The 12568-nt window shown below is 38.0% G+C and overlaps 2 protein-coding genes across 2 annotated transcripts in view; one reads left to right on the top strand and one right to left on the bottom strand.

The window, feature by feature from the left end:
* The window catches only part of LOC121529508 (ankyrin repeat and fibronectin type-III domain-containing protein 1-like), a 58537-nt gene extending 54544 nt beyond the window's left edge, over positions 1-3993 (bottom strand). Inside the window, exons 1-2 of the mRNA XM_041817423.1 lie at positions 3918-3993; positions 1723-1850 (exon numbers count right to left, since the gene is read on the bottom strand). The gene's annotated coding sequence lies outside the window, so the exon portion shown is untranslated. The remainder of the gene's footprint in view (positions 1-1722; positions 1851-3917) is intronic.
* An 11-nt stretch (positions 3994-4004) lies between these two features.
* Positions 4005-12568, top strand: part of LOC121529509 (meiosis inhibitor protein 1) — a 141991-nt gene continuing 133427 nt past the window's right edge. The window contains exons 1-4 of the mRNA XM_041817425.1: positions 4005-4149; positions 5483-5606; positions 6131-6181; positions 9793-9866. Of these exons, the coding sequence (XP_041673359.1) occupies positions 4006-4149; positions 5483-5606; positions 6131-6181; positions 9793-9866 (393 nt within the window). The 5' untranslated portion in view covers position 4005. The remainder of the gene's footprint in view (positions 4150-5482; positions 5607-6130; positions 6182-9792; positions 9867-12568) is intronic.

Genomic DNA, 12568 nt, shown 5'->3' with positions numbered 1-12568 from the left:
GGTGGGAATCATCAAAAGTGATACCAAACATTTCTGTGACAATACTGATTTGTTAATGAACAATTTAGGCTCACCATGTTGTCATGCTTTTCTAGGTAAACTGTAGCTTTGCTTCACTATTGATCCCTACAATATAAACCAAGAGTTATCTAAATTTTTTGTGTATTTTAGCATATTTGGAGCTTATTAAAAGACTGGCACTGAGAGGTCTTCTATGTTTCTGCTGTAATCAGGTACATATACTGCTACATTGATCTTAGCTACTCGACAATACACTGCCCTTGTGCAGTTTTGAAATACATGATATGCTTCTGTTGTTTCAGATAAAGAGCCTGTTGGTGCCAAAAGTGAGTTTGTTGCCTGATTCATCAAACAACGCGAGACAGACCACACAGTCGCCTTTACCTTTACCTTACAGAAGAAAACCACTTTCTTTAGCATGACCTGTTAATGTCATCACCAATGGAAACAAACACACGATCACAGTGATGTTGTGGTTAGTCACAGTAAGAGGTAAGGAGCTCTGTTTAGAACAGCTCTCGCCCACAGTGACGGCTGCTGCGGGCTGTGCAAGTGAATAGTACATTAAATTCAGAAGGAAATCTGCTTTATTTATTCCTGCTTGAATTGTTTCAGAATGCAAAGTGATCTGTGTACATGTTGCATGTGTGGGAGCTGTACACAGGAAGTGGTTCAAGATACATCAAGCCAAATGAGAAAAAGAATGGCCTAGCTACAGTGTGGAAAATACGTGCATGTAGCATCTACTCTTACGCTGAGACAGAACCTGCGTCCATTTGTGTTGTTATATTGGCCCCTGAAGAATTGTCAGTGTGAAATAGTTGTCCAATAAAATTGACAGATATGCATTTGGTACAACCTGAGCGATGAGAAGGGCTCTCTGTGTCTCTCAGGAGCCAATAAACCTGTAAAGCTGATGGATTTCACTCCTGTCTCTACACAAATTACTTTAAAAACAAATATTTTCCACCTGCTCCTCTTTTCAATCAGCCAAACAAGGCTTTTACCAGCTCCTGCAGTCACTAACATGGTACACTTAGATTTTAATATGTTTTTGGAGCGCTGCAGATTTGTCAAAAGAAACACATCATGCACTATGAAAGATTGCCTGCTGCACATGTCTGTGCGCGCTAATCTTCACACAAACGCTCACACCGAGGCAGAGCTGGCTGCACTTGGTGTCATGCATTACTTTGATGTGCTGTGAACTTGAGCTAAGAAGTGGAGAGATAATAAATTGACATGGTGGTAGTGCTTGATAACCCTCCCCCGCACTCCTATCATTGGAACAGTTACCCTTTGTTGTCATGGTGATAACCAAACTGTGGCTTTAATTGCAAAATGATAGTGGAAAAAACTACTTAACAGGAAACTTACAACATAACATTAAGCCCTGTCATTTCTTGCAAGAATTAACAGATACTTTGATGCTGTTTTAAGATTATTAAGCTAACTTAATCACTTCAGAATTTATCATGTAATTTTGTTGCATTTTTACAATGCAATGACAATAAATGACTAACTTAGAAGCCTGCTCTAGAGATTAAAAGACTGCTGATACTGCAAAACCTATAGATTTCACTTGGTAGCAGGTAGATTTTGCTCACATCATCTATCAGAAAGTGTAAATGTGATTTTATGGTCCAATAAATGATGAGAGGTAAGTCTTTAAAGTATGTTTTATTAAAAAAAACAACTTACAAATCCTTGTATGAGAGGCACAAGACACAGCATCCCCCATTAAAAGCCTCTCTCTCCATAAGTCTGCTTGCTCCAGGGCTTTTAAGCATCTAAGGCCAGGTACACCTCAATCAACATCACCTGCAGAGCTGCAACAACAAGAGGAGAAAACAGGCACATAGAGCAAATTTAAGATACACCCATTATGGTTATTTTGAGACATTACCAAACTATTTTGTTGTCTTCTCTTTCCTACAAACATCAATTTAATTGCTACAAAAATAAAGAGAAATATTGCAGAGGAAATCTGATGGTAATTCCTTTCCATTTAAAGTTACACTAATTTGCATTTAAACTAGAATAATGAGGGATGCATGAAATCATAGACATGATATCAGTATCAGCACAGTATACAACTGTATGAAGCATTTGTGATAAGTGGCAATTAGTCTTTCACGTCACTGTGAAGGAATTTTGGCCCACTCTTCTGTGCAGAACTGTTTAAATTCAGCCACATTGGAGGTTTTTCCGGCATGAACGGCCTGTTTAAAGTCATGCCACAGCATCAGATTCAAGTCCTGACTTTGACAAGACAATTCTAAAACCTCCATTTTGTCTTCTAAACCATTCAGAGGTGGACTTCCTGTTTTGTTTCAGATCACTGTCTTGCTACATAATCCAAGTGTGCTTGAACTTCAGGCCACAAACTGATGGCTTGACATTCTCCCTCAGGATTTCCTGGTAGAGAGCAGAATCCATGGTTCCATCAGTTTTAGCAAGTGTCCGAGGTCCTGAAGCAGCAAAGCAGACTATGTTTGACTGTTAGTATGATGTCCTCTGATCAAATGCTGTGTTATTTTTAAGCCAGATGTAACAGTAAATGTTTAACTTTTGCCTCGTCAGGCCACAAAATATTTGCCCAGAAGTACTGTGGATCATCAGGATATTTTTACCAAATGTGAAACGAGCCTTTGTTTTCTTTTTGGACAGCAGTGGTTTTGGCCTTGGAACTCTCCCATGGATGCCATTTTTTCCCCAGTGTATCTTGTTGTTGAATCACGAACAATGACCATAACTAAGTCAAGTGAGGGCTGCAGGTCATTAAATGTTGTTTTGGGTACTTTTACGACCTACTGTATAAGCCATCTACGCACTGTTGGAGTAATTTTGGCCGGCCAGCCACTGCTCGGAAGATTCAACACTTTTGGAAGTTGTCTCCATTTGTGGATAATGGTTCTCACCATGGTTTGCTGGAGTCCCAAAGCCTCAGAAACAGCTTGTCAGACAGATACTATTTAAGTGATCTCTTGTTTCAACAGGTCTGGCAGTAATCAGGCCTGGGTGCGGGTTTTTTACCTTAATAAATAAAATCATAATTTAAAAACAACATATTGTATTTACTTTGGCTATATTAAAAATGGTTTGATGATCTAGAGCTTTAAAGTGGGAAAAACGCATAAAAATAATAAAGCATGAGGGGGGCAAACACTCTCCACAGCAATATAAATATCGGTATTGGCTCAAATGAATGACCTACAATGTTATACACCCCTATTTATTTTTATAAAGTGTCTATTTGCTATTGAGGGTAAAATAGGAAGCACTTTAAATTCGTCTTTTGAACGCACAGGCAGAAATATGATTCAAAACTCAGGGTACCAAATTTGAAAAAGTTGGCAGATTTAAAATACCATTAAATACACTTTCAAACACAATAACGAAAACAAAATACAACAGAAAACAATAAAGATAAAAGGGACCAAATCATTAAATACTGAATTGGTGCCTTATTATAATGTAAATAGACCATATATTACTAGTTACATCATTTTAAATAAGGAGTTTTGTGCATAATTCTTTGTCATTTTCAGCGCTCTGCCTCCATGTCATTATATCTGTTTATGTATTTGAGTTCAATAAAGTTTTAATAGAAAAAAAAGGCGCGAAAATAAGGCTCACTTTTATTCTTTGCTGTGAATGCTGCGGTTTTTGTGCTCTATAGTTGTTATTTTATTGATTGGTCTACTGGACTGACTATACTTATTTGAAGGTAACTACGTTGTAAACACAGCAGCAAATCTTTAGAAAGAAAGAAAAACGAGGAGTGTAGCTGTGAATTGATGCTAATAAGCTAACTAGCTTGTTAGCTAACTAGCGTTGAGTTTGCAGCTAGATATGCTAAAGACTAGCTAACACCAGAAGTTCGTTTTACTCACCCGTTTGTTCACTAGCGTGGACAAAACAACGTACAGAACATACTTGTGCCTTTTGAGCACATTTGTCGGAATATTTGGAACAACTAAAATGTCAAGCTGGGATATTATCTATGAAAAGATCCACTTCAGACATGACCCTAAATGGAGCGGCAGGCTGGGGCCCGCAGAGGGTGGCGGCCTGCTGCTCTGTGTGGCCTGTGTCATCGAGATGATCCAGAGTGATGAAACTGCGGTGAGGAATATGCATTTTATATTTGAGGTCATTTAGTAAGCCATGTAAAAATGCTCTTCTGCTATGCTGTGTTTATTTTTTTTGCTAATAATCTTGAAAGTGGGTCGGAGTTGCTAAAGAGTGAGCTTGTATACTGTCTATAATTAACCAGAAGTAGCTGTGGTTGTAGTAAGAGAGGCTGAGGAGGGTAAGTGTCTTAACAAATTAGGATTTGTTCATTTATTGTGATGTTAAAACGTGCTGCATGATTTTTGAAATCAAAACCTCAATTAAAGACAGTAGTTTTGATATAGTAGTTAACATGTTAGCTATTTGAGCACTGGGAAGTTATCAAAATTTGGTAAGTCATCATTACAAGTGTTTTGAAATAATGCTGTCTCCATTAATTTAATATACATCTAACAGAAAAAAATAAGTTGAGTACATATTGAAGATTATCTTGGCTAGATAGACACAGATTAAGAGAGGAATTTTCCCGTCTGAATATAAACATTTATTTAAATTCATGAGAGAAGGGTAACTGTGAACGCCAAGTACGCAACCCTATTTCTCATGATACACAGGCTCTATGTCAGTGATACTCAATGTTTGGCTCTTTTGTGATTATTTGTGGCTCTCGGATGTCTTAATTTTAAATGTTATTCCCCCAGAAAACCTTAAAAAAGTGAAACTTTTCTGTCATTGCCCCCATTTTTTGCCCCTTTTCACCCATGTAAGCAACCTAAAGCCGTTAAATACCACTTGTTTCCTTTTCCCCCATTTTTGCCTCTTGTTTTTTCCAATTTGCCACTTTTATCCCATTTTGTCTCTTTTCATCATTTTTTGCCCAGTGAAACTTCCCTCTGTCATTAAGTACCACTTGGTTTTTGCCACTTTTATCCTATTTTTGCCCTTTTTCACATTTTTTTTTTGCCCATTTCAGCTACATTTTACCATTTAATACCACTTGTTTTCTCTTTTATGCCCATTTTTGCCACTCTTGACTGCTTTTTGGCCATTTTAGTCACTTTTCACTCTTTTTTCCCATGTTTTTGCCACTTTTGGACCATTTTTTTGCCACCTGTAACTCATTTTTTGTCACTTCTCACCCATTTCTGCTACTTTCTTACCACCTTTTCTCCCAATTTTTGCTGCTTTTTGACCATGTTAGCCACCTTTAACTTATTTTTATTGCCACTTCAAGCTGTTTTTTTTTTTTTTGCCATTTTCACCACCTAGATTGTGCCTCTTGCAGAGGTATTTTTCAACAATTCGGCTTTTTGGTTGAGCAGGGTTGAGTCACACTCCTCTATGTATTCCCTCTTTTATGCCTCCCTTTGTCTTTGTTTAACAGGCAGTGAGGAAATCATTTGTTCTGTCTGGTATCAGTGGGGTGCTGAGGTGTTCCCCTGGGGCCTTGAGAGAGCTACTACAGCAGGACCACAGAGTCTGTCTTCATTTCACAGCATCTCTACTCGGTGAGATGCAGTAGCACTTCAAATGTAAGATTGAAGATGAGAAAGAAAGGAGTAAAGCTTCAAGTTTGTCTTTTGCTGCTCTTTAGAGTAAATTGGGAACTTTAAAGAAACAAGAACAACGCATTAGCAAAAACTTTACTCAATATTGGCTGTAGATAAGTAATAGTACAGCTTGTCAGGGATAAATCTCCTGTCACACCCTTCCCTCTCCTTGTATTTTATCTTCTCTGAGCAAGTCCACAATCCTGTCAGTGTTGCAGTGCTAGAGTGACCAACTGTGACAATTACTCCCATAACATAACCTGAGCTGTGAGATAACATAACACTCAAATTAAAAAAAAAAAAAGAATAAAATTCCTGTCCTATACTTGAACAAAAAGGTTGCACTTGTTCATCCGTTTTTTTCAATTTTTTTAATATGATACCTCTGTTTTCTTATTACCAGTAATCCTCTGGAGGACAATGCAGTGAAGTTGTAAAAGCCTCATTCTTAATCCATCCTGTCTCTGCTGCTCTGTCCCCAGAGATGCTTCACTCCATGGAAGACTCAACCACTCTGGGTAAGGTTGACCAAGGTGAGGAGAGGCCTCTTATATATTTTTTTGATGATATATTTATTTATTTATTTATTTATGTTGGGCTGTGTTGGAGCACACAAGCAAACAGACTCTGAAGCCCTTCTCATATTCTCCTCACACTTACTTGATGCACTTTTTCAAGTAGTTACAATGCAGACTGTGTTAAAGTGCACATAGTCGAAGGCTATGAGTCACTGCTTTCATCATGGACGCCAACTCGCTTTGTGACTGTGATAATGGTCAAAACTGGTTACTGAGGTGATTGTACATCAGCTTCATGTACCAATTTGAAACAGAACATTGGGTCCTCATTGCGCTCACCGCTCTGCCGTGTACCTGTCTGTGTTCAGTGATCAGTTCAGTCTGTCATATGCAGATATTTCTAAGTCATAATGTTCTCTTCACACTGAGCTGCACATTTTCATGCTCAGTTTGAGTTTTCTCTCTGGAGCCAAGTGTTTTAAAATGCAAAAATGTTTTCCTGAGCACAAGTGACAGAGAGATTTTATGGAAGCTGTCTTTAAATGCCTTAGGGATCACTTTGCTTTAATAGTCAGTAGAGTGCTTAAAATTTGACACTGCTGCAGCTCATTGCTAAAAGAATGTGCGATGAACACGGTGTTGGTTTCATTTAAGCTCTATAAATAATGCAGCCATGATGTATGCGTTTGTGAGGAGAAAGACAGACAGACTCAAACTTTTTGTATACTTTTAGCATCATGATAAGCACCAGGAGACTTTATAGAATGGGTTCAGAGCTGGAATATGTAGAATTTTTGCACTGAAACATCTATATTGATTAAAAATGACTACTCTTATGTTGTGTGTGTTACAGTTGAGTGCTGACATTACCTTAAATATTTCCAACTGTTTAATTTTTAAAGTTGTAGCAGCCTGCATCTTGTTGTACTGTATTTCATTCATATCTTGAGCTGCTTCCTTCTGATCAACAAGGAACATTGCTTGCCATCAGCTACACGTTCTGCTGCCCAAGCTCCTCCCTGCAGAAGCATAACTTCATCCCTAAGTCCTGATTGCGATGACAGTGGCCTAACTAAACATTTCCAAGTCAAGTAGAGATACACTGTTCAGCTCTGCCCATCCAGCAAACACTAATGAGTGTTTTGGTGCACAGGAGGCCTTGCGGTTAGGTCACACCCCATGTACACACTGCGCAGGCAGCCTGGGTTCAAGTCTGGCACATAAAAGTATCTTATTGTGATGCTTTTGCACATATTCCAAATTGGATATGAATTGTTGTAATGGAGGGAATGATGTTTTTTATGTCATTCTCGTATTTATTAACAATGACCTACAAAAATGAAGAAAGTAGGATTTTTGTAGAGTATTCCAAATGGATGAGTGATTGCATTAATGCATTAGATCTCTGCTGCAAAAAAAGTTAAAACTGGTATTTTGATACAAATTTCAGGTTAAAGAAATATTGCACCATCTGTGATTTGAAAAACTTGATTAAATCTGCAATTTAATGTAACTTTTGATTACTGCCCATCATATGTTTTTGTGAAATGGTAAACCACCATAATATGTATATTTTTGTTGAATTTCACTGTTAGTAGGTGCACCCCTGGTTTACGCTGCAAACAATCCTAGAGTAACCTGTGACGTAAATTGGACCGGTGTTAATTTTGGCAGCTATTTTTAATTGTAGTCTTAGTTAAGTCTTTTGATTACGTGTCTTTTAGTTTTAGTCACATTTTAGTGATTCTACCCTTTTTAGTTTTAGTCGAGTTTTAGACCATAAAAGCTAAAAAACATTTTAGTCTAGTTTTAGTCCATAAAAAGTCCTCACATTTTAGTCTTACTTTTAGTCCAAGCATTTATTCTCTTGCCTAAATTTGGTACCAGATCATGGTAGTGTGTTCTCTGCACCCTACCAAACCTGGGGTCCCTCCTTTCTACTGCTGAGAGACACAAAGAGATACAGATGTATTGTATTTTGACAGATTTACCCACAGTGGAGAAATATCACAGATTTTGAATGTCCTACGAAAGCTACATTACATTTTGGTCTAGTTTTAGTCATCCTGACAAAAACTAAATTTAGTTTTAGTCAGTTTTAGTAATCACAGATCTGTTTTTGTTAGTCTTAGTCTAGTTTTTGTCATGGAAAAAAGGCTGTTGACGACAATTTTAGCCACAGTTTTAGAACGAAATTAACACTGAATTGGACCTTGTCCATAAATATATGTTTGAAAACTAAGTTTTTCTGCACGTTAGTTTTTCTGTACACGTAAATTTTGTTTTAAGATTCTGAAAACACTATGTGCAAGCTCACTGCTCCCTTTACACAGACCGCACACAGCGCATAGGGCTTCGTTGTCTGTAGGGCCTAGCTTAGAGCTTTTTCTCTCTCTCTGTCTCTCTCTGCACATCAGGCTGGGGGGAATATGGAGGGCTTTATGCAGTGCAGGGAGGCCTCATGCCAGAGTCTGGTTAGGGCCTCACTTTGGCTTGAGGTGACCCTGGTTGCATGTGTGGATGGGATTATTTTTGAGACAGATGTGGAGAACCTCCATATTCAGAAATTCCTGCCTATGTGTGGACTAGGCCTTAGAATGGCTGCTTTTAGCAGCTTTTCTCCCTCATTATTAAAAATGTATCCACTAGATTAATATGGTTGTTTACTGTTTAGTAAATGCACCTACCTTAGAGTATAGCTTTTGTTGAAAAGTTCAAAATAACAAGTACACAGGGGAGATAGGTGGAGCTGAACAGAGTGTCCCTGCATGTCACCTTTTGTTACAGCTTTGATTTAGAGCAGAATGTATGTGTTTCACTTAAGCTGAGAGATATACCTACAGAAAGTTTTTACAGCTATGATATTTAATAATATCTCTGTTATCTCTTTGCTATTTAAAGGATTGATAGTATCTTTATATAACAATGCTTTTTAAACCTACACTTATTTCTTATGTAGGTGGGGAATGAGTCATCCAGAAATAGCAGGCGAGCACTTCCACAGCACTTTCCACCTTCTTTTCAACTGTTGCAGATATTTTTCCGCTGTTAAGGCTGTGCTGTCCCTCTTTTGGTGAAAGACATTTGCCTAATGAGCTGTAGTTTAAAATTCTATAGTTTTCATACTATTTATCACTAAAATAATGAGGTTTCATTGCTTTAGAACTTATGGTATGAACAGTTTAGAACACTGACAACTTTAACATACAGAAATGTTGTCAATGTTTCTGCAAAATTTAAAGGGTGTGCTGATCTTTTCCACGTTGCTGGAAATCATTGTCAGGCATAGAAAGCCTGTCAGCTTCTGCTGCATGAAGAGCTCTTTGCTGTGTTTTATACAGAAACATTGCTAGTGATTATGTGCTATTTAGACGGTGCTCAGGGTTTTTCTTTGATTTTTGTTATCAGAAAGCATTGGATGAGCCAACTTTAGATGCCTTGGGCTTTTATTTCCATTGCTGGTGTATTGAAACAGTTATTGATGCCACTTGATTTTACTAGAATTGTAGCACAGTTCAGAAATTTGATATTGTGAAAATCCTACCACAGAATAAAACACTCATGTTCACTATCAACCAGAACATAAACATTGATGTGCTTGTGCTTTCTTGTGTTTTCTGTGTTAGTGTTGGTTCAGCTGCTGTTAGAGCTCCAGAGTGAGCCGTGCTACCGCTTTATTTTGGATGAGACACACAAACAGGTGAGACACACATGTACAGAGAAACACCTGCTCATTTACACATTCTGTACAGGCACAGAAACACGCTCGACATCCTAAAATATTTAGCAGCACATGTGTAACTAACAGCCCAGCCTCTAAGGGATGTTTAGTAAACACACAGCATACTTGTCTCCCTTTTGCATCTGTTGCATCACCCATGGGGGAGGCAGAAGTGGAAAAGCTTCATTTAGCAGCCACCAACACAGATGGAAAATAGTAAATCTGTGTGTACTCATGATGAAAGAAGTTTTACACCCCGTGGAGGTGCAGACAGGTCTCATTTATGTAACAAGAATAGAGCCTGATTAGAAATGGTCAAAGGAAATGTATGGAAGCAAGGATTTGTTTGCATTTAAGATCTCTAAAGAGATCTGGCATGACCTTAATACACATGCATTATACTTGTAAAAACTTTTCAGAGAAATTTTCAGAGTAAGCAAGGGAAAATAATCAAAACTTGACTTTTCCTTGCCACCCTCCTTATAAAATGTCTGTAAGAAGTTGAAGTGAGCTGATCTGAGAACACAGTTGGAACAATTCAGAAAAATGCTCTGCGGACCACCAGTCTAGCATCTGACGTGTTGCTCAGCCTGCCATCTGTGATGTATTGTAAATCTGTCTGAATTCTGACGATACGAGCGCCTCAGCTTTACACCTGCCTCATTTTAAAATAAACACACCCCTGGGCACCAACAGGAGCACAAGTTCATTAGCTACTTAAACAACATAAGCGCCGGGTGTTAAAATGACAGCAGCATCAGACAGAAATAGGACAGATGTCTGTGCTTTTGTGGTCCCAAGGCTTCTGCACCGTCCAATATGTCAGAATTTGCATCCCGAGCCCCCACCTCTGATCCGAAAGGGAAGCATTCACGCTGTTAGGGATATGTTTTAAAAAACAGAGGTTTCTTACTGGTGTTTTGATAACTGCCACATGTGTTTGTATGTTTGTATGGATATGTATATCAGTGTATGTGTTTACATATATAGATATGTGTATATTGTAACCACAAGGTTTTGCACTCTGCATTTGAATGAGGCAGTTTTGCTGCCCTCTAGTCTGGACCAACCCAAGACCTCATGATTATCTGTTTTTTTTTTGTTTTTGTTTTTTTTTGTTTGTTTGTTTGTTTGTTTTTTTATGTTTTACTACACCTGCCTCTTGTTCTACTTAAAAAACTATAAATAAAAAGTTTAAAAAAAAACAGAGGTTTCAGGGGCATGCGGTCTGATTTTTTTTTAAAGGGGTGTAATTAGGAAAAGAGAAGTAGGTCTGGGGTATAAGTTTGAAGAGTGATAACAAGAGATAGGATCTTTCTTTCAAAGAGGAGGTGTCACAGAAGAGACTGTGTCAGACAGTGTTAATTTTGGCAGCTATTTTTAATTTCAGTCTTAGTTTTAGTCTTTAAATGAAATGCCTTTTAGTTTTTGTCACATTTTAGCCATTTCTGTCCTTTTAGTTTTAATCTAGTTTTAGTTTACGAAAACTTGCCTTCATTTTCTTGCCTCAATCTGGTACCAAATCATGGTAGTCTGTTCTCTGCACCCTGCCAAACCTGGGGTCTCAGCTTTCTATAGCTGAGAGGAAGAATAGCTACAGCTACGTTATTTTTTGACAGATTTACCCACAGTGGCGAAATATCACAGATTTTGAATGTCTGATAAAACTCCATTACATTTTGGTCTAGTCTTAGTCATCTCGACACAAACTAAACTTAGTTTTTTTCACTTTTAGTCATCACAGAGCTATTTTTGTTAGTCTTTGTCCAGTTCTTGTCATGGAAAAAAAGGCTGTTGACGTGCAGTTTTAGTCATAGTTTTAGTCGACAAAAGTAACATTGGTGTCAAACTGGATTATCTTGCAGAATGCTTGCTCGCCATTACACTGAGATGTCCAACCTGATGAACAGTGTGCAATCTAAAAGTCTCAAGGTCCTAATATTATGCTGTGAAATAGACATTATCTGTTTCTAGCCTACAGCATGGATGGCTTTTCAGTTGAGACCATTCAGTTCATGTCAGGATAGGCTCGCTTCTTGGGCTCTCCATGTTTGGCTTTCTGCCCAAAATGCTTTATGTTACATGTTTACATCAGTACTTTCTCTAAGCTTAACTTTATTGTTTACTAAGCTTTAATGCAGAACTTCAAAGGATTCTTGATAGAAGACAGAGGCGCATAAAATCTACAAAGGAAGCTTTAAATCATCCCAATGCAGAGCTTGATCTGGAAAAAAATATACATAAATATTCAGACGTAGCTTTTTCTTGCCTTGTATGCTCCTGGTGTTCATATTGGATGATTGTGCCACCACCCCTCACACTCCACCAATTAAAATGAAGGCACACAATATTTTATTTATTTAATGTGAATGTAATTTACTTGTTTTATTTCACTGATAAGTGCCTCTCTTCTGCTTGTGTGCTTCTTTAGAAGGGTGATTTTTTTGCTGTATTCTGTCTGCATTTTTTCAAGATAGTTCTCTAAAACATTAACCAGGACCTCTTCTGTTTGGCCACCGTTGCTGACTTTAGATGTTTCAATTGAAACACTGGAGAAAAGCCACTTCTGGAATGATGCAAAATTAGGATGAATGGCTCTGACTAAAACATCCATTTGAAAAGACTGTGTACACTCTCGGCTACAGGCAATCTAGAGCAGTGATACTCAAAGCGTGGTTCCT

This window comes from Cheilinus undulatus, linkage group 21 (assembly GCF_018320785.1).
Source record: "Cheilinus undulatus linkage group 21, ASM1832078v1, whole genome shotgun sequence".
Classification (NCBI taxonomy): Eukaryota; Metazoa; Chordata; class Actinopteri; order Labriformes; family Labridae; genus Cheilinus; species Cheilinus undulatus.
The sequence above is the reverse complement of the archived record's forward strand: the minus strand, read 5'-3'. Positions and strand labels throughout refer to the sequence as shown.